At 37.4% G+C, this 22,978-nt stretch overlaps 1 protein-coding gene across 1 annotated transcript; it reads right to left on the reverse strand.

The window, feature by feature from the left end:
• Positions 1-4,176: 4,176 nt before the first annotated feature.
• Positions 4,177-19,680, reverse strand: NRG4 (neuregulin 4). The gene is made up of 4 exons (XM_010086159.1): positions 19,671-19,680; positions 15,499-15,592; positions 7,372-7,521; positions 4,177-4,270 (listed from the first exon to the last, which is right to left on the reverse strand). Exons 1-4 carry the CDS (start codon positions 19,678-19,680, stop codon positions 4,177-4,179), a joined length of 348 nt encoding a protein of 115 aa, XP_010084461.1.
• Positions 19,681-22,978: the final 3,298 nt, after the last annotated feature.

Consider the following 22,978-nt stretch of genomic DNA (forward strand, 5'->3'; position numbering starts at 1 on the left):
GTTGGTTTTTAAACATCTTGATGCATCCATGTGTTCGGTTTTTTTGTTTGCTTCGTTTTCTCCAAAAGTGCAGGAAACCCTGCAGTACTTCCTTGAAAAAAGCATGTTTCACTAATGTAAACCACAAAAAGCAAGTAATTTATGTCTGGATTCTTTTGATTATTCTGTATAATCTGAGATGCAGGAATATTCCATCTCTTCAGTATATAGATGTCAACAAAAGGCATTTTATCCGAGAGAGGTACAGTGACCATAAGCATCCTGGTAATCTAAATACCATTGCTAGAGAATCATAACACAATTTCACTTATACAGGCAAGTCTTCATTAATATCCCTGGGTTTGACTGTGGTCACAGTACAAGTGAAAATTTATCCAAACTAATCCACAGTCTTCACAGTTTTTACTGGAAGTAGCTCGATGTCCTTTAAATCTGAAAGGATGCTAAATACCAAAGGAACATGATTGAGGAGTTTGTTTTCTTTTCTTTTTTAATGTAGAAGAGTTGGGTGTCCCATGTTAAATCCATAACCACCTTTGGCTAAAGCTCTACCTCTCCCTGGGCAGCCCCTTCTAGGTACACATCTCCTGATAGAGCATTTTCTGAACATGGAGTAGGAACTTTTAGCCTTTTAGGTAAGCTCACTGCTTTCCCTTTCTGCCTGGACTCTGGTCAGTTCGGTAGCTCCTGGTCAGAACACTCACAACAGAAATCAAAGGCACAGACACCATTTCTATTCTGGTAAGTTCTCTCCCCCATATCTTTGCTTTCCATTTTCAAATAACTGAGTTGTAATATCAGAGTCCCTCTACTGCTCTTTAAAATGCAGGGCCAAGAGGAAAATAATTTTTTTTAGTGCAGTAAAAGTAAAGGGGTTGCACAACACTGAAGGTACCTTTAAAATGGGAAGTGCTACCAGATAGACTTCCTGTTGGTCTTCCCACATAATATTTAACAATATAAATCAGAAGACTACGCAGCACAGAGAAATCCTCTTGTTTTCTTTGAACAGCAATTTCTCCTTTCATTGGACTTTGTCCCAGTGTTTGGGCTGCTAATGAACAAGAACTATATACTGAGTAACATATAAGCAACCTCTTTTTAGATCTATAAAGAGATTTCCTGCTAATGGCTGGCATTTCGTTGTGCAAGTGATCAAAAGGTTTTTGCAGTGCACTATGAGGAGACCTACAAGATTCTGGAAGGAAAACATGATCCTCGGGTATGAAAGAACGGTAATAAATTGTTGTGTAATCATATTAGTGGAGGTTCCTAGGAAATTAGTCTTTTCCCCTTTTCTTCCCTCAACCTTTCAGCTGGTGGAGGGGTAATTTTAAAGACATGAGATGTTATGTTTCATGAAAACAGGAGTCAAGCAAAGAAGAGAGACCTTACTACTTGTCCCTGCATATACACATCACACTTTTTTAGACTTCAGTGACTCCAACCACAAGGTCTGATCCACTGGAACCTGTGTTTCCTTAGCTTTATTGCTCACAGGACTACTTGCTTAATTTCGTAAGCAAGCATTACTAGAGAGTGTTGTACTATTTTATTAAATTATACGTCATGTTGGCTACCCTGTACTTTCTGTGGCTTTTGACCACCTTAAAATGAATTTGTAGCCTGATCTCTTTTTGACCTGAATGTCAAATTCACAAAGCTTGTGAATTGAAATAATTAATTTTAGAAGCTGAAATGTTCTCAAATGTAATGGATTTGAAGCAGCCTGAATTGCAAGTAGGATTTCATTCAAAGATAACATTGTTTCATAAATCGACTTGTTGGCATTTAAACATGGTTTTGGTTTATTCATCCTCACTTTTTGTACAAATTGTTTCCTGAATAATGCACACAAGATTGGTAACAGTGAATAACTACTCCATGTCTGTCTACAAAGCTGAGAGGGTTCTAAGAGTTCACAGAGTACAACTTCAGTCCATCTATTTCTTACATCTTCTGTTAATATTTCCTTCCTGAATTTCCACTTAAGATGACAAGTGTTTTCCTTCTTCAGTGAAAACAGTATCCCAAACTTTAACATTGTTAAGTCTGAATGTCTCATGATCAATAACCTATGGAAGTTATCTGACAGCAGTTGTCTCTGACTAATTTTCACTGAGGCTATGCAAAGTAGTTTAGGTAATACTGCTTCAAATGTAGCTGTCAGGACTGCTGCAGATTTCCTAAACTCTGTATTTAACAGTGCCATGTCCCTATGTGAAAAATCAGCTCTATCCTCTCTAGCCTTTAAAACAGTATTATCGACTTCCTTCAGAGTATCTACGATAGGTTTGAAGTCCAGAAAGCAATATATAAGATTGGTTAATCTGGGGAGAAAGTGGTCTTTTAGTGCTTTATGTAACTTAACCAGGAGCTTCTCTGGATCAGGTCCTGTACTTGATTTGGTGCCCTCAGATTCTCCCTTCAGATGCTGAGCTTTAACTTGGACTCTAACTTCTCTGACATGAGTCCTCAGAGGGTAATTTATTTTTCTCTTTTGTTTTCTAGTAGCTGTTATAATATGGTTTTCTCTTTCACTTTTTACCTTATACACTGTAACATCATGTCTTTTCTTCTCTGTTTTGTACTTTTGTCTACATTGACATAAAATATACCCTATTTTTTCTGACACTAGAGCATGCAGTAAACACCCTAGGAATAGAAGCTTATTCAACATTTTCCTTGCACCTGTATTTTTATACACCTCCAAGTTTTTTATTTCAGAGATAAGAAATCTGTGTTCTGCATTTTCTCCCCTTTCAATTCCTGAAGTTTTCTCAAATAACTTTCTCTTCAGTACAACCTTACAAATCCCATATGATGAGCTGCTAGATAATGTGCCATTATGGAAACATACCTGATTTTTGCTGGTTTCAACCTCCAGTGCTAGAAATGAGTTGACAAGCAAATTGTTTATTTCCCATTTTCTATGCCTCTGACTAACCAGACAGTCTTTTTGTGTGGTCAAGGCAGAGAGAGAGATAGACCATGTCATGTGGCCTTTCTTTGCCTGAGGAAGAGAACCCTGTAAGGAACCAGACAGTGAGATAGAATATACTGGTGTGGTCAGCAAATGGTTAGGTGAATAAAACAAATAAATCTTTAGAGAGGGCAGCACTTGTCCAGCCAAGACACCTCTCTGGATAATATTTTGTGTCACGAATGGACCTGATGAATAAAATTCCAAACTTCTAGTATCTGAAATATCAACTGGAAAATTGAAGGTAAGCTTTAAATCACCCTCAGAAGGGAGACTTTCAGAAGAAAGCAAGACAAAAAAAAAAAAAAACATCAAGGAAGTTGTCTTGCTTAATATTAGGAATGTATAGCAAACAAAAAGTAAATACTCTACCTAGTAAACTTCTTTTAACCATTACCAATCTCTTTTCTTAATATTTTCTTTTAATCTGAATTCAAATCTTGTGCCAGGAAACTGGCCAATACACTAGGGGTGGTACCTCATCCTCATGTTGTCCTACTATTAAAAAAACAAAAAAAAAATCAGTATTAGCCAGAGAAAGGTACTTCTTTTTCTCTACATGTGGCAAGCGTATCTGAAACAAGCCCAATTCTGGATGTATATCACAGGTATAAATTTTGAAACTACTGAATCAAGACAGTCCTCAACTCCTCTGGTGCAATCCTGTGAAAAAGGACAATCCTATCAAAAACTGATGCTATTGCCTCATGTTAAAACCCCATGATTATCTCATATTCTCTGTGGAGTGAAAAAAAACATTATTTCCCATGCAGTAAAAACCAAAATTGTCTCATGCTTCTACTTGTGCATTATTGAAAATGGTAACTTGTCATGAAAAATCTCACAATATTCAAACAAATTATAGTGATTATAGTGATTTCTGTATAATTTGATACACCTTTAGAAACACATAGAAACTCTAAGTGCAACTGTCTCTCTTTATGTCTTAGTTGCAGTCTTCTCCAACACATAGTAAGCCTCCTATTTCAGTCTACTTTCTTCTCTCATCTTGCTTGCCACATCATCCTCTATAACTATAGTATTCTTAGGGTTGCTCTGCATGTTGTTTTCCCACCATTCTTCCACTCTAATGCTTTACTCTGTTATTATTTCTGAAAAATAAACAGAACACATGCTTTTAATTAGAGAAATCTTCCTCCCCTGCCTTCTGTATGGAGTCAAATAATTTAACTTTAAATGTACTCACTGTTGCAGCCATTGCTGCTTGTAGTTTCAACCAGGTTGGCACCACACTCTGAAGAACTCGTCCTTGGAATGGAAGCTTTCCTGACCATGAGAAACAACAAAGAGATAACAGGGAGAATAAAAAACAACACACACACAGAGTGAAAAAAGTTATCAGTGAAAAAAGTTATCAAAGAGACAAATTAATTGAATGATCCTTCCACTGAAAAAAGTGACATGGATCTTCTGCAATTATGTTCTAATTAAAACTCAGTATTTTTGAGAAGCATGTATGTGAAGGAGAAGAACAGAGATCAGAGGCACGAACAGCACTCCAAACCGTGCTCCTGAAGTTAATGTTCCTGTTTGTCTGATTTCTCAGGTCTTTATTTGAGCAATTAGTAGATACTACAAAATTATTTAATTTATCATTTAATTTATCATTAACTGTCTTACCATTCACTGAAGTGAAAGATCAATAATGGGATATTTTCCAGTTTCTTGAGGGGAAATAGACCTTTTAAATAGAGCTGATCTCTTGCTGTCTCCTTCCTTTTCTTTTAATAGCAATTAGACATCTGCTCTCCTGAGAAGAGTCATGAGCTATTCTCCTTTCTGTCCAGTTTGTGTCCTGTGGTGATATAACTCCTCCACAAAGTCTGTTGTCTTGGACAGGTTACATGGCTTTATTCCTAGACCCCGTTGTTTTGGTTGGCTGAGTTCCTGTTCATCAATATACATTTACCCTACAGGTAATTTGGCATTTCAACATGGACTTATAATAAGGTATAAAAATTAATTGCAAATTTATTTTAGTTTTCCCTACTAGGGTTTTCTCTGTTCCTCTTAAGCTGCGTGTGTGGCATTCAGGCCTCTCTGTTGTTTTTTTTTTTTTCAAAAAGCTGGCTTATGTGGAATCTGTACTGATCAGCTACCTTAATATGGGAGAAAAAACATTCAGCTTTCTGATTCTGCATCAAACACATTTGTTAATAAAGTGTGATAGTGGAAACTTGATAGCACAATATTTCTCTTGACATTTTAAGTACAATATATCCTGTAAGAGGACAAGTCAAGGATAATGCAAACTCTCAGCTTACCCTTACAAGCCCCAGTTCCAGCCTCTTCCAGAATGTTATAATACAGGTGGTAGATCAGATTTTGGGGAAAAAAATTATAATAATATTAATAACAGCTGCTAGCAATAATCCTTGTTTATAAAGCTGAAAAGGGGGGAGTAGATTAAAGTATCCACTTGAGACTCCTCTTATATGTTGGTCACTTCAGTCAAGAGATAAGGACTTTTACATGTAAAGTGTTTCTTTTACAGATGAGTTCTCTAAGCAGAGGATGATTGTGCTACATCAGCCTCTGAAGTGTAAAGGTAAGACAAGACAATTTTTAGCCAGTTATGTTCTTTTCTTTATACTAAATAAGTTGATCATGATTTTATGAGATTTCCTAAGCTAGTCTGTTGTGTAAGATAGGTTCAACGGCAACTATGTTAAGCCTGAGTTGCTGCCCTTGTTTATTTTTCTAATAAAGAGGACTTCCTACTTTTTCTGCTGGTTAGGTAAAGCTTGAGTAAATTGATTGCCTATATGAGTAGTTGAGGTTCATTTTCCAACTGTCTAGTAAGACTTGCACAGACCTGTCATTGCTGTTATTCTCAGTTTCTGTACTTTGCAATGCAAGGCTTGGTGACCATAAAGCTCAGTAGATTGTGTCTCCAGCCTTCCTAATTTTACTCCATTCAAGAAGAAAGGGATCTTTTAATATATTACTCTGAATCCTCTGCTCTCTGAAGACTTTTTTTATCTTCTCAGAGACAATTTTACTTATAAAGAAATACTCTCTGTACCTCTATGAGACTTGAATGAATTTTTCTATAGCTAGTTAAAGCAGTATTCTATTCTAGCAACTTCACAGTAATCTGCAAATGTTCTTTAGCAAACAGCTGCTGTGGCGTGCTGCTAAAAGAGGACTAATTTAACTAATTGACTAAAGTAGGGGGTATCCTCTACAACAAGGTTCTTTTTGATACAAACTCTGCTGTATCAAATGCTCTCTATCTCTTCTAAATATATTCAGCTATGGGAAAAACTGGCATTCATTGGGTTTCCATGACAGCAGCTGAGGTAAAACTAGCCCAGCTATTCCAAAGGTCGCTCTTTGAAAGGCACTGATCAGAGAGGCTGATTTGGCAATATGATTATGGGAGAGCAAAGAGCAGAACTGCAAGAACCTTAGGTTATGATAACCAAGGAGAAATGCAGCATAGGAGACAGAGGAAGAGGCTGCAAGTCTGTGATGGCTAAGAGTTACAGGGGCTAGGAAGTTGCCTCATAAGGACATAAATACGTAAGAACAGTATATGACAAAATGAGCTCTTACAAAAAGTGCTCCACTCTAAAAACAAGAGGGGACATAGGAGGTTGATTTGCATACATAAATGCAAGTAAGTGCAGACTGTTAAGTTTGTTTGGGTTTGGTGTGAGTGTAGTGATATACATACAGCATCCAGTAGTTGACTTAATCCCATTAACTGCTTACGTGTTTTCATCTGAGGTCCTAATATGCCTAAAATGTTATCAAAACCAAACCTGCAGCACTTGCTTTCTAGCACTGACATTTTCATGCTACTCAAACGTGGATCATCCTGGATAAATGAGTTAGCCTTCTGATTTATTCTAGATGTTAGTTAATAAACATCTACCTGGGATTATTCTTGAATTTGATTCTTTCCTTAGTTTTCCTTTTTAAAGCAGGAGCTGTAAAGGAATTGGGAGCTAATGGCACCAGTTGGTTTGGCTGCAAATTCAATGCAGTGGAACAATTTTTGATCCCTAAAGCACTTTGGCAATTTGCTTCTACTTCTCAATCTTTGGACAGCTAAGGGTTGACTGAGGTTTTTAAATGTTAGCCCTAACTCTAGGTAGACTGTAAAATCTCTCAGAAATGGGTGTACTACATGTATTTTTTACAAAGCAGCTATAAGTGATAGCTTAGTAAAGATATTGAGAAAACTACAAGCCAGGAAGTAAAATATTACAAGCAACAAGTTGAGACATCACATTAATTCTGCTGAATAACCATACAAACCTTATGGATAATTCATTACATACTTTTACATTCAAACAATTCATACATGATTACCAGAAGAATTTTCTACTTGATTAAATAGCACTCTGAAGCACTTTTACCTGCAAAGGAAGTAGAATACTCCAATTACAAGAACTCCTAGAAGAAGAAGTGAAGCCAAGAAAACTGCAAACAGGTCACCTTTTGTTTGGGACTTGATGCTGGGCAGCAAAACTTCCTCACAGCGGGCTCCGGTGTAATTCTCAATGCACCTGGGAAACCAAGTTTTATTTGGATTAGATGGTAACTTGTCAACTACTATGAAAAGCACAAAGGCTTATTTTGGTCTTAAGTGGGGAGAGAAATTGTTATGGCATAATTCAAGGTTTATACTTGCTTCACAGAAAGTTTTCTTACAAAATTTCCATTCGCCTCGTATTTCTGGAAGAAAGGGAATTGGGCATGTTGGGCATCTCAAGTTTATATTCTGATCCATACTGATTTTGTATATGAAACCATATCTTTCATAGTACATTCATTGGATCAGTAGTATACTTCACAAAGGTGTACTTTGCAGTTAAATCTGCCCCCTCTGCTGACAGAGGTAATTAATTAAATCCACCTCTTTAGTGTTAACTGTGTCATCCCACTGGTTCTCACACAGTAGTCATGCTTTCTTTGACCCCTTTCATGTAACTTTCTAGCTTTCTGTGAAGAGCCAGTACTGTCAGCTAAATAGATCAAGGAAACAGGAATTCATTGAGACACAGTACACCTTCAAATGCAAAAGTAGTGTATGCAGTGTAATAATTCATGCCACAACATGTTATATGGTTGATGAGTGACTCTGTTTGACAGAACTAGCTAAAACTCTTCTCTACTGTGCTTATTTTATGTATTGAGCTTCTGAAAATAGGATTAAAATGAATATGGTATTTTACCATGGTAAAATAGTATGATATTTTATTAAAAATAAATGACCGTCTTAGTAATTCATATTGAGTCAAAAATAGATAGGCTGAAGCTAAACTAATATTCTTTTGTCTAATATTTTGCACTTATTCTGCAAAGTTTTCTTAAAGAATTTATTGCATTACAGAAAATGGAAAGCACTTCATTCAATAACTACATTCTGCATGTAAATTTGCTTCTCTCTATTTGTATTACTAAAGATCTTGATCCTTCCTGCTATTTCTGGCACCGAAGTCATAGCAATCTGTGACATAAGCAATTTCAGGCTCCAGCTGAGAAAGACGTGCTGAACTCCGTAACATATTTAAGTTCTTAACTGCCATTGACAGCTGCAAGGTATAATTTCAGATGAGGGATAAGAAGGTCGAGTGGGGAGGAACTGCCAAAAAAGAAACATGTCTAGCACATTGAGTGCACCCTCAGCAAGTCTGCCGAAAACACCAAGCTGTGTGGTGTGGTGGACACACTGGAGGGAAGGGATGCCATCCAGAGGGACCTGGACAGGCTGGAGAAGTGGGCCAATGCAAACCTCATGGAGCTCAACAAGGCCAAGCACAAGGCCCTGCACGTGGGTCGAGGCAATCCCAAGCACAAATACAGGCTGGGCAGAGAATGAACTGAGAGCAGCCCTGAAGAGGACTTGGGGGTATTGGTTGATGAGAAGCTCAATATGACCCGGCAACATGCACTTGCAGCCCAGAAAGCCAGCCGTGTCCTGGGCTGCATCAAAAACAGTGTGACCAGCAGGTCGAGGGAGGTGATCTCCCCCTCTACTCTGGTCTTGTGAGACCCCACCTGGAGTACTGCTTCCAGCTCTGGAGTCCTCAGCACAGGAAAGACATAGACCTGTTGAAGTGGGTCCAGAGGAGGCCACAAAAAATGATCAGAGGGCTGAGAGAGTTGGGGTTGTTCAGCCTGGTGAAGAGAAGGCTCCAAGGAGACCTAGTGGGAGGTGTCCCTGCCCGTGGCAGGGGGTTTGGAAGTCAATGATCTTTAAGGTCCCTTCCAATCCTAACCATTCTGACTCTTTATCTAAATAAGACAAACGGATCACCGTGAGCATACCACCCTGCATGCTTGGTGTGACTCCCAGCAGTGCATCCTGTAGATTAGGGACCGCTATTTCAGTACTACTGGTCTAAACTATTGCACAAAGAATTACTACCATTTCTTTTAATTCTTTGCCTTTGGAAATAAAATTCTAAATAAGATTTAGACACTAGAAAAAAGATTAAGTTATTGTCATATATTAATGCTGTGCAACTGATCAAACAGGCACCATTTACTAAAGGCAATATGAGACTTTTCAAAGTTAGTGTTTGACTGCTGGAGAAGGAAGGATAAGCAGACTGCTCTGATTGCTTGAGAAAATGTTCCAGGTATTTACTCTTAAGTATAGTGGCATTTCAGTGGGCTATTTCTGAAATACTGTAGAATACTTTAAGTATAGAAGTGCAGTTTGAGTGGGGCATTGTTCTCTAGCGAGTACAAGAGAAATGCTTTGGAGAGCTGAATAGAATAACAAGGACAGAAAATTGAATATAAAATTCATAGAAGTATTCTTGAATACCAATGAAAACTGGAGAATAATGCAAGGCTAAAGTGATACAGGAAGAAAAAATAAATAGGTTTTGGTATCAAACTAAGGCATATGGAAAAGTTCTAGAAAATGAGTGTAAGGGGAGTAAGAGACAAATGGAGCAGTCGGAAGAAAAGACAGTCCTTGTAGCTTAGGAGAGTTGCATACAGGACTAGGTAAAAGACTAGGGTTAGAGAACTGTTGTGACGTAGCAAATACTGTCATATAAACTAAAAATGATGGAGGCTTTCACAGAAACAGGAAAACTGAGATGGGATATTTTTTTTGTTACATTTAAATAAACACAATTATAGCTAATGTGACTCTACCAACAGGCTCTGCTACAGTTGGCGCATTTCTGAAAATCCAAATGTTCAAATACTATCTTCCACAAGCTTTTATGAAGTCATCAGTGCTGAGGTACAAACAGGTGAAGGTCTATGTTGAATATAGAAGCAGCTGATGCTTTAAGACAACCAAGAGAGGGAAAGCTTTCTACTGTAAGTCCTTTCCTAAAATTGGTCGAAAGAAACTAAGCAGACTTCAGTAATTAGTAGTGGAACTCACTCAGAAGATCTGCTTATCCTGTTGTATTAGCAGCATTCTAATAATTCAGTGGAGTTACATACACAGTGACTGACTGCAAGCAAGACAGAAAAGTAGTCTCTAACAGGTGTGTGGGCTCTGAATGTAATCCAGACTGATGGTGTCTATATAGTGTCTCCTAGAGGTAGTCAGTCTTACTGTACACAGCCTTAGAAGTCAGTAGCAGCTCAGAGTTTCTTGCTTGTAATGGATGCCTGAAAGTAGAGCACAAATTAAGCTTGACACACTTGCAGTTGTTAATGTCAGGCACCTGTGCTTCTACACTTGAATGGATATGAGTGCAGAAGACAGAGAACCCTGATTGTAGGCTATAGTAAGGAGTTAGACTAATTAAGTCTTGTGGTCACTAGGCCAGGTGTTGCTGTTGGACAACATCATGTGCATGCTGGTAGCCTGTTGTTTCAGCAGATGCTGTCTGTTGGCTTTAAATGGTCCTACTATGTAGTTCCAAAGTTGATTTTCAAAATGGAAAAAAGGTTTTTCCTCCTCTTAAGAAATTAGAATTTCCAATTCAATCAGAGTTGAAAGACAACAGCTTTCAGATGTTTGAGAAAAAACTGTGAGACCAGAAACTCCTTTTTTCAGATAGCATCCAGATTTCCGCTTTCCCAGATGCCTGTGCACGCGTGCACGCGCGCCCACACCTCTTGTCAGATGAGATGAGCCAGCCTTAATGTCTGTATACAGACTTACTATAGGAGCTGTGCTGGAGGCAAAATACTAACAAAATACTAATGTAACATAACATATGTAAATAAACCCACAGAATCTTTCAACATAGGATATTAATCAAAACTACCCATATCAACATCAATACAAGGTGGAAGGAAACAGACTGCACTGGATAAGGTATCAGATGACCAGCGAGTCTGCCATTATATTGTTCCTTTACAGTCTCATCAGTAACCAAAGCACAACAGCCCTCCAATAACTCCAGGCATTGCTGCTGTCTCGTTTGCAGGTGCAGTTCATGAGACAGTGCAAGTGATCTACTGCCTATCTGACTGAGGTAAGAAGGTAAGGTTTCTCTTCCATACTGTAAGGTGGGTGTCAAAAGTATCTGACAGACTTTAAAAACTGAAGTAGGATTTGAGTAAAATATGCACACAGACTCCCATTGCTTGCTATTATATTGTAAGAGTTTGGACTTCAGTTTTCCTTTAGTCAGAAAAAACCTGAGTGATGCTTAGTATAAAAATTACTTGCATGTAAATAGAAATCTTTAAGCAGAAAAAGACAGATGAAAAATTATTTCCTTGGCAATGCAATTCAGATTACATGGCTGATAGCTTCAAAATCACCATAATCTTTAGTCTGGAGCAGCTTTTAGAAGTTGTCCTAATCCACACACTATAAGGTCATCTAGTAAGTACGAAAAAGAATTTAAAGCCAAAGTGAATAAGCAATGGCAAAGTTAATTGGAAGCCTTAAGAAGTTTTTTTTAAAAGTTCTGTGTTCAGAGGAGTTTCAAAACTGTTACTCTGAAGATGTATTTCTATACATACAGAATAAAATAAAACTCATGCTACTACTGGAGAGAAGTTGAAAGAACAGGTTATTTTCCCCTAGAACTCCCTTAATGTGTTTATATGGCAAGCTTTACCATATCTGGCATTGATATTAATTCTGATCACTAATACTTTTCAAACACATAATGTTGCATTTTATGTTTTATGTCTCATAAAAAATAATTCTTGACTGTTTTGACTATACTTTTGGTGTGTATTCCAACTTTTGTTCCTACCTTTCAAGATAAAATCAGCATTAAAAAATTGGACACTTGGTGTTTTCAGAGGAGCCTGGGGTATGCAAAAAGCATAGTTTTGGAGGCAGAGAAAGAAGAAAAGCCCAGATGAGCATGAAGCCCTTCACTGGCAACCTGCAGTGTGTATATTCGGAAGGCTTCCGGCACAGCAAGTGTGTCGCTCCTGGGGAGACAGAGAAGGAGCCAGCCAACAATGGGGTGTACCAAAAGTGATAGAAAGAATCGGCATGGGTTTTATTGGATTGGTGTAGGAAAGGTGGAGGAGAGATTGGATTAGGGTAGAAGCAAAGGAAGGGGAAAGTGGAGATATCTTTTAACCATACACAGGAATTTCAGCGCAGAGATTTCTAAGATCTGCCTCTGTCCCTTGCATTACTTATCCTGGATGCACTGCCCTCTGCAGAATATGATCCCTTCCTTAGAAAGAAAGCATTCACTGTTAATTTCTGTGTGTACTGCCCCCAGAAGCAGAGGAGCTGTGTTTGTGTGATCTTACATCATCTGTATTTTGTCTGAAATACAGAAAGAAGGCTCTCAGAATCAGCCATGTGTAAGACCAAATGGAAATATCAGAGCTTACCCTCAGACAACAAAATCTTAACTTTGCATTAATTAATGATTATGGGACAGCTGTGCATCATATGCTGAGGCAAACAGCCTTCAGCTTCCTGTTTTATGGTACACCTGAGGCAGCCACCTTTCCACCCTTCTCCTTTCTGATGCATGTTTATTTAGTACATTTGAGCATTCCTGGGCTTGAAGCTCATCCTGTTTATGGTGACAGGTGTGCTTTTGCTGCTGAGGATGCTAACTCATTGGTAGGAAAGGAATGAGGGAAGATGGCAGCTGAGCAACTTCATGTTTTAGCACTCATCAGCTGTATTTAACAGCTGCTAATGCTGCACAGGGGAGGGGGTCAACTAACGTTTTGTTTCTATTAAATCCCTACTTTGTATATATTTCTTTCTAAGTAGTAAAAATAACTGAAATTCCAACAGTAAACAGCAGCTCTTAATTTGTTAGCATGCTATAAAATACGTATTTCCAAAGAATGATGCAATTTTCCTTGTCACATTGTGAAATCACTTCCAATGATGTTGCATCAGGTAATCTGGACTAACTACGTTTAGCACAACGCATTTGTGTAAATAGGTAGCATGTCAAGGCAAATGTCTTTTAACGTATTCTTACAGTTTGTTAGTCTGTTCTTGCTCCACTGCCCCCTTTCAATCAATGCTGTACTAATGATCACTCAGCCTTTGATTCTAAAATGGATTCAGTTCTTCTGTTGCTGGGAGATGATAATTTGAGAACAGTTGGAAGCTTGAGGTGGGATTTGGCAGAAACCTGCATCAAAGAAACTTTGCATAACTGTGATGACGCCAGTCTTGAAGTTCCAAAGCACCAAATATTTTTCTGAATTCTGCATAGTGATGCATTTTTCTGTTGTTTCTATTCACATCACTGCTGATTACTAAGATATCTGTGTGTAAACAAAACCTTTCTAATCTATAATTAGCCTTCTCCGACTGATTAAGGAACATGCTTAGAATGAGGACATGCTTAAATAGAATGGTGCTATTTAAACCCATATAACTTCATAATCAACCACTAGATACAGAAGAAAAATACTTGATAATTTAAATGCAGTAAGATAACCCAAGTATAACAGAAATGCTCTTAAGATGTTACTTTTCTGCTTCAGCAGATTATAAATTCTCCAGTACCTGAATTACAAATGACTTCATTTAGAGCCCTTTTAAAGTGCAAATTAATCTATGCTGACTAGCTTGTCCTCCTGAAGAATGAATTGTTCTGAGTATTTGTTACTTCATATTTACAGTTATTGCATCACCTACACCTTTCTCATTACACAGTCTAGCAGTAGTTGAGAGGGTGCTTTAAAATTGTGTAACTGGCGCTGTTTAGTCTAACCATTCTTTTTTTATTTAAGTATTTTAATAGTAATAATATGGGATTCCTTCTAGGAAAAAAAATGGCGTATTTCAACATATCCTAGTTTTTGGGTGTGTAGTATTTATTTTACATCACATAAGCTTGCAAGGTTTAGCAGTTAGAATAAATCGTCATCAGACAGCACTTCCAAACTTTATCCTCACTTCTGATTCATTGTGTGACATTGGACAATATGTTTAAAGACAGTAATATGTTGTGTATATTTTTCAGTAAGCATTTGCCAGAAAATTGCCTCTTCTCTCCTCATCTACTAGATGAGTTTACATGCTTGAGTTTAAATGTTTAAATTGAACTGTCCCAAAGAAAAGAAAGAAATATTTTAGTTATGCATCTTAGAAAATATTTTGTTTCTTTCTTCAACTATTTTATCCAGTTATCATTAGTTATAGCTCAAGATTGAAGAGGGACCAGAAGTTGCCCCTGAAGAAAAAAAGGTAACATCCCTAAGTGTATGTAATACATGTCTGAATACCTATTATTACATTAAGTAAACCATTAAATTAATCGTAATTTATTTTGATGAGTAACTCGGAATTAGTAAATGCAAAACCATGAAAAATCAGAATTTAATTTAGCATCTTCTTATGTCTTGGTAATGAGAAAATAAAAGGATAGGGCTGTATTTATGCAGGAAATGTATCCACAGGCAAAACCAGGAAATGCTTCTTTTCCAGTGTGCTACATGGACTTCAAAAGGAAAACCAGTCCCGTAAACGAATGGTGTTAAGAAGGATCTGTATTTGCTGCCTTGGTGTTTATTTATCAAGTGGTCTTTGGCTGTCACTGTAAAGCTGCCCTCTGAGTATTTCAGTGAGATTCAGAGAACACAGTAAGTCTTGAATTACATTCTTTTTTCCCCTTAAAAGGTTATATTCCTTTGTATGCTTCCTCATTTTGTTCAGGTCAGGCCATTTTATGTTGTAAGAATTTCTGCAATATAATTCATCTGGAAGAGAAACTGGGAGTGTACTTTGCCTTTCCAAATGCCTTTCCAACAGTCTATACTTCATGAGGCAAAGGGTATTTTATTCCTTTCTGTATTGTAGTAAGGGGAGGAAATATGGCTCTAAATATAGATACCATCCTGAATGCAGATGTAACTGAGTACTGTTGCACCTGTCAAACAAGTATACACCAAGTATACACATTTCTTTTTCTCATATTGTCATGTCTCTGCAAGCTAGATAACTAATCTGAGCATGCATGACTGAATTTGGAGCAGCCATAGGTAATAGGTATTTTCTTTTATATAACATTTTAACAGTAATTTCTTAAAGAACCAAAATGGAGAAATAGTCTTGAGACAGCTACTGTCCAATACTTAAACACATAAACTTTAGTTTCACTGACCTGCAGAATGGACTGGATACAGTAGGAATCACATAACAAATCCCTCCATTTAGACAAAAAGATCCATAACTGCTTCCACAGAGTTCTTCATGATCTTAAAAATAGGACCAAAACAAACACAGGAAAATAGAGACTTCTGTATTTTTATCAATAAAAGGAGATCTTAATTGTACTTTTGGGGGGAGTGGGGGTGGCTTCCTTAAAAAAAAAAAACAAACACCAAAACAAAGCACCACCCACAAACAAAACCACCCTATGGACAAATGAGGCATCAGTCATGCCTTCCAGGCCAGCAACGTATGGCGCTGTCTGTGTCGCAGCATTGTTTCATGTAACGATATGTAAAAATATCACAAATTTATCACCATAACAGATGTGAAGTACCTAAATTATATGAATAAATGCAAAATTTCTCTTGCAGTGAGAGGAACTTTTGAATTCTCCGTTACTTTGTTTGCCTTTCATGACCACACCCCGCACTGAGCACAGTGATTCACATGATGACCGAGATGAAGTCTGGTTTGTCCCACCCCAGTGGCACAAACTATCTTTAGCTTAACTAGCTTCTGTGAGAGAATCGGAGTCAGTACAGAAAAACTCCGAATAGTCTCAGGTGTGGATCAGGACACTCTGAGACTGCTTCAGGCTGTACTAAGAGCTGAATCATAGTGCAGTTGGACACCAATGGGTTTTCCCACCCCAATTTTTAACAACCAAGGGAGGAGCTAGCCTGTGCAGTGTCACTTACGTAGAAGACTGCCTCTCACAATGTAATTTCCACTGATCTCAAAAAGGCTTCTTCCTAACTCAACAGGCTCCTTATATGAATTGTCAGTGTGTTAAACACAGTTTGGCATTCTAATAAAACCCCAAATACAGGATATTAATGTTGGCACTGGTAGCAGAAGTTGTCCATTTTATGCTTAGCTTAAAAAGACTATCTAATGGTACTCTTTCACTCTCTTTGAAAGCAGTCTACATTTGGGAGTTGGACTGCATATATTTATGATACATTTAATGCATCAGTAGCTCATTTCATATATATGCATATATATTTTTATATATTTCTTCATTCTTATGAAACCACAGTATCTCAATCAAAAGAAAAAACAGAGCAGCCTTCTGACATCACAAGCGTGAGAATCATGTGTTACCTCACACTCTAGGTGTTGTTTTTGCTGTTATTTCTCCTTTTCTGAAAATAAATTCTCCTTTTCTGCTGTCTCACTATTTACATATAGAAGACACGTGCTATAGAAAATGTGGTGTGGTTTAAGAGGAAGCAAGATTTTCATTTTCTTATTTGTCCTTCAGGAAAAAGTGTGAGGGTTCCCCTTTACTCCTGCAGAAAAAAGTGAGACGTGTGGCCATAAGACATTCTACTCTAGAGGGAGCTTCTATGTCTTTGTATATAAAATAAACCTGACTTTTCTAAGGGCAGCAGAAAAGCTTAGCTACTTCTAATCCTGTGCAGCAGAAACAGTGTGCATCCTGCTATCCTGTAGACCATCTCCAGTAATTCCACTGTCCTGTCTTTTCATACATTCTCCCACTTCTGTGACGGCATATTGACATAGGAGTGTGGATAAAGTCCTTATTTTAAGATGAAGGCAGTTATACCACAGAGCTCAACAGGAATTCAGTTTCACGTTCATGTTGCCCGAGTGCTAGCATCCAAATGGTAACTGGACATTTTTGCATGGGAGCAGATGAATTAGGGAGCTGGAGGAGGTAAGGCTGGAAAGATTGTTCATGTTTGACCTTGTTGCATTGGCGCAGGATGGGTGTTCTGCTCTACCTTGTTAGAAGTTAAATGGAAATTTATTTTAACTCTGAAGCTTTCTTTGCTTGTCTACTGGCACTTCATTTACTGCAAGTTCACTGTTAAAAGACTTGTTAAATTGTTTTGCATGGGTAACAGTATAATTGCAATAGGAATAAAATGGTAACAGAAAAAACCAAGCAGGATTTTAAAAAATAACTATAATTTTTTTTTTGTTTTAGTCTATTCGAACATATCAGGTGAACTTCTGTGACAGTGTAATTAAATTGAATGCTACATCCTTCCTTAAATGAAGAGAGGATACTGTATACATGAACAATGTGTCAGGATACCTATACAATTACAAGGATCAAGAGAGCAAAAGCAAAACTCTCAACTTTGACCTGCTCTCAACTCTATTAAGCATCTGAGGGAGTTAAGTGTTGTTGAAATTCTACCAGATGGAAAAGCAAGATGCTAGAAGGTAGGCCCCGCATAAAAACCCCTTTAGACAGCTCGTGGAAAGCCTTCAAAGAAACTCTCATGAGAATGAGTGAGAACTTGTTAACCTCTTTAAAATCCTGCCGTATGTTTCTGTTTCTTTTCTTCATCTTTATGCAGAAATAGGCCTGTCTCACACTGGCATAGTGGTAGAGTACTGAAGAAAACTAAACGCCTCAAATCATTCAGGTCTCAGAACATTTGGGAGAATGATTCTCTCATTGTTATGGTGTGATCTGTGTATTAAGGACCATCTCTGCAGCCCAACTAGACATTTCTGTCCTGGCAAAATACATCGGGCGCTCTGTCTTAGGCCTATTAGAGCAAAGTGAGAAAGGTAGAGAGAGAGAACAAAAAGTGCCTAGGAAGCCTTGAAAACCTATTTGATTGTAATTACAGACAATTTCTCTATAGGCTATTTCTTTCTAGAGCCAGACTTCTTTCCAGTGCTAAGGGAAAAATGGTAACCTTAATTTTACCAGTAATGAGATATTTGAAGAAACCTCTATGTCTGTGTAGATCAGGTGCCCCATCTTCCATCCAATCGTGCTTTTCATTAGTTCTTTTTTTGTGTATTAATACTTTGCTACTACTAATTGAAAGTACCGGGGTAATACAGTATAAAGTAGATGAAAGAGTTATGAAAGACAATAAAAGAAAATTCAGGATGCCCTAACACTAAAAAAAAAAATATTCTTAATTACTAGTAGTAGTGGGTTTTTCTACAATACAAAATATATCTTATTACACTATATACCCACTTTACTGAAATGTGTTAGTTTGGATCAAATTTGAAAGCTACAGCTCTATATTATAGACAGGAAAGCATGAAAGCAACAGTTTATCCCTTTAAATTTATAGTCAGTGATGCACAAGAGTATACTGGAGAATCAGAAGGGGTTCAATGCAAGCCAAAACCAAATTACATTAGCATCGGTGAAAGTGTTATGATTTTTCATGAGGTAAGTCAATACATTGTATTAATCTAAAAATGCAAATTGTGTGCTTTGAAAGTCAAATGTATATTACATTCAGACTACCATAATCAAGATAGAGAAGTTTAACAAGTCAAGTGATCATGAGCAATTTAAAAAAAAAATAATTAGCTTTTCAGTTAATACAACTGTAGAAACTCTATCAACATATGTTCTACATAATATATATATATGTATTTTGATATATCTATTTTGATATATCCTTCTATGCAAGAGATTAAATAAAGAGAAGTAGGACACAAAAGTTGCTTTTAAAAAACGTCAGGGTTTGGTGGGAGGGGAAGTAAAGAGGAATGAAACAAGATCGTTCTTTCTTAATGCTAGACTGTGAATACTTAAAACGGGCAGAGGTAACAGCAGCCTTTAAATTCTTTTTGAGGATTTAAAAAGAATCCTCAAAAACCTGTCTCTATCCTGTCTGTTTGCATTTAAACATTTGTAACCTGACTGTCCTATCTGTTAAAAGAAAAACAAATAAAGGCTCAACACCACCTTAACCCCCAAAGAACCAAGCCAGCCTTGCTAATCCACATGTTGACTCAGCTGTCTTGCCTAGTCCAGAGGCTAAAATACTACAGGCTAATCCTGAGGTCTGTTAAAACAAAAAAGGGAAGGGGGAGGAGTGGGAAATGTTGACAGAAGATAAAGGGGCTGATGCATGCTTCCTCACTTATAGGCAACTTTAGACTATATGCTAATCAATCATGAACTGTAAAATATTAGGATTGATCAAAGCAAACATTTGAGAATTTGTACCACTGACTGGTGAACTCTAGTTTGCTGACTAGTAAGGGACGACAGCCCTACAGAGCGGTTGTGACAATCCCAATGGCAGCTGTCAAAGTCAATGCAATTTTAATGAACTCTAAGTTATACATGTATACACATCCAAGTAAAGACTTGGAAGAAATTACCTGTTCGCATATTATTCCGACAACAATTTTTGTTCTTGGTCAGAGGCTATTCTTCTAAAAACGGCACCTAAAGACAAACATGTAAATTTAGCATGTCATTTTAAATCCTGCTGACTTTTTTTCCCCTGAAGAAATAGCTATTGGAATGTATTTTTCAGTGTTGCTGCTAAGACATTTGTTGTACTTTGACAGTAATATACTGTTATATTATATGTTAATGGAAAACGGAATTCAAGTCTACTGCCAAGTTCAGTGAGCTCCTAAGGGCAGTACTACAGAGTAAAACCAAAGTCACAGTAAAGCACATTTAAACAATGAATGCATTTTTCAAAGTGCCGTGCTTATTCAGAATTGTAACACCTGATGCTTTTAGGCAATCGAAGTTATTGTTTCTGGCTAGCTAATTAAATTGACATTTGTACCTTGAAATACAGTGCATACAATGGAACTAGTCCTCAGACTGATAATTATTCAGTCAGGTAAGATCCTGGTGGTACAAGTCTTGCCTTTCACAAAGAAGAACTTCCCAATTTGTAATTTCTCAGAGAAAAGTGTGTTTCGCTTGAGTGTTTCTCATCTCTGGATGTCAGGTGAAATTAGTAGTATAGGCCATGAATTTAGCAGAACTCAGCAAGGTCAAGACTTGTACAAGTATTTTTATAATATGGAATAGAAACACTCTGCCTGGACAGAAACCAATCTTCACTTGACATTGCTAGCAAGAAACTTACTCTGTAGATACGCCAACTCTGTAGCCATCTAACATTGCTATATTCGGTTTTCTTGTAAGGTATAGTCAAGGTGTCCTGTACCAAACAGGTTACTGAACAAGCCTAACGCGATAGATCTTATTTTTTAATGTTTGCTCTTTTTTTCTTAATTACACTTTTAAGTGTACCTAAAGTAAATATTTAAGTAAACTGTCCTATATTGGAAGAAAGATTTTTTCCCATTAAATGATCAAATAAAATAAATTATCAACTTCACCAGAAATAATTGCCTGTACTTCAGCTTTTAGTACTAGAAAGGCAACTTTCTGTAGAGGCCCACTTCAAAAGGTTTAATGCATTTGTACTTACTGTATAAGCAGACAGTTCTGTTTTTCATGGGACCTCAAATGACTTCTCTAGCTCTTTAAGTGTCCTGTCCATACAGGCAAATCTGAAATGGCAGTTCCCTGTGATACTGGGCTGTAACAGCAAGGTCCCCACCCAGAGGCTGTCTGCCAGGTACACAACCTTACTTACTGTGTGTACACAACCAAGTACAATTAATATAGCATGTGGGACAAAGAAATAAACCAACATGATTCGCTTCAGAACTAAAATCCTGTTTTTAAAAGAAATAGATCATCCTGGAGATGGTTATGTTTAGCAGTCAAGATCTGGGTTCTATATGTGCTGTTTAAAAGGCTTCAAATGTACATACAGGGCAATGTGGGTGAGGTTACAACAGAGGCAAACATGCCTACCGAGGCCAAGTACAGCATAGGGTAACACCCCGCTGAGCTCACAGAATCACTTGCATGTTTTTCTAGGGTTACCAGCACTACACTTTATTGCTGAATTCAAAGCATTCACATAAGGTAGTAGATATAAATTGCATCATAAAAATATACTATGCAGGAGTCAAAAATCTGATTTAAATTTGTATTCTATTGGAGCAAGCAGTCCTTTTTAATTTACTTACCCTTTTCTCAGAATGTGCCACAAAATTGTGTACTATCCAGTAGCTCATAACAGAAAATCTAAATAGGATACACAACGTAAATTTCAGACTAGCTTCTTTAACAGATTTAATTAGGATACGGGTCCTTGAAGAGACAAAGTAACTTGATTTTGCTACTGCAGAAGGGAGATCTTGCATCTCCTTTCCTTCATCTCATTGTCAGTATGCATCTCACTATCCCTCTGGTGCTGCTATTGGTGTAAGTTGAACTATTTTCAGGAGATGCTTAAATCCAATGATCCAGCAGAAAATTCCTTAGCGGAAGCTGACAGTTTTCTACTGCATCAGTGTGCTGAACGGATACACTATGCACCTCATCAGCTGTTTGGACTAGGAATAATTGTTACATGTACTACAAACTGCTTATAAGGTGACTGCAGAGAACAAGACTGTTTGAAGAAGGCAATGGCATTACTCATTGTTTATTTGCAGACTTTGTTGCCTGCATATTCACAGAAATGGGATGGCGAAGGAAGGGGGTGAAAATACTTCCTAAACAATCCAAGAGGATGTATGTGTGTCTGCAGAATTCTGTTCTTTAAGTTCTGATAATAAGTATCACAATGTGAGCCTAAAGATCCCTTTCAAAAGAGATGTTGCTGACAGTGTTCACAGTTGTGGTTTTTTTTTTAAGACTGAAAAGTAAATCATTAGGTAGTCATGGATTTATATGTAAATGTTTTTCTCTGGGATGTCTGTTGCACTCTTAACATAAGTTTAAGTATGTATCAGTGTCCTAAAAATAATGAATTGGACTATCTCTCTAGAAAAGTACGCTGATCTATCGTAAGGAAAATGAAATGCTGTAGAATAGCTGCTAAACTCAATTCTAACTTCCTCACATCTTTCTGTGCACTGATCTGGTACTAGAAACACAAGAGATCATTTGTGCTATACCCAACAGTTTCCAAACTCAGTGTCTTCTTTTAAGTCGCAGCTGTAGCCTATGCTCACAGAAACTAAGAATCCAGTTCTATGACTGCTGAAATGTTCATCCTGCATGCATCTTGGGAGTTCATGAAAGATTACTTACTTTGTGTACCAAGTTAGAGTATTTTAATCTGAAATTTAATATATCATAGAATAATAGAATCATTAAGGTTGGAAAAGGCCTCAAGGATGCTGCAAAAACTTCAGATAAGTTCTACCCTTTTCCCCACATCTTTGTCATCTGAACTGATATTAATAGTAACACGTTGTTTGAAAGATTAGAGTTTATACATTAAAGTCAGGTCACCCGTGTATACTGATATATACTGATACTATTTCAGCCTCTTCAATTACTTGAAAGTCCTGTGCATCTTTAGCTTCATAGTCTGAATCTGTTAACAAGAACTTCAGTTTAGGAAAATATGTAAATCCCATGTTTAGAGCTAACCATATCCTAAATCACTAAGTTAAAGCATGTTCAAGTACTTTGCTGAGTGAAGCATGAAGTGTGTGTGTGTGCACGTATCACTGAACACTGCAAGTGTGATGGAAGTACTGGGTTACTGTTCTGTAGCAGAGAAACCACAGATTAAAGCGAGCCACACAAGAAAATTCATGCACCCTTGTGCTTCTTGGGCACTGACACACTA

The sequence above is a fragment of the Pterocles gutturalis genome, unplaced genomic scaffold, assembly GCF_000699245.1.
Source record: "Pterocles gutturalis isolate BGI_N339 unplaced genomic scaffold, ASM69924v1 scaffold51180, whole genome shotgun sequence".
In the NCBI taxonomy this organism is placed as follows: Eukaryota; Metazoa; Chordata; class Aves; order Pterocliformes; family Pteroclidae; genus Pterocles; species Pterocles gutturalis.

Coding starts and splice junctions, on each gene's coding strand:
- NRG4 (XM_010086159.1), bottom strand. Junction 7,522..15,498: donor GTATCCAGTCCATTCTGCAG/GTCAGTGAAACT, acceptor TTGGTTTCCCAG/GTGCATTGAGAATTACACCG. Junction 4,271..7,371: donor GTATTCTACTTCCTTTGCAG/GTAAAAGTGCTT, acceptor TCTCATGGTCAG/GAAAGCTTCCATTCCAAGGA.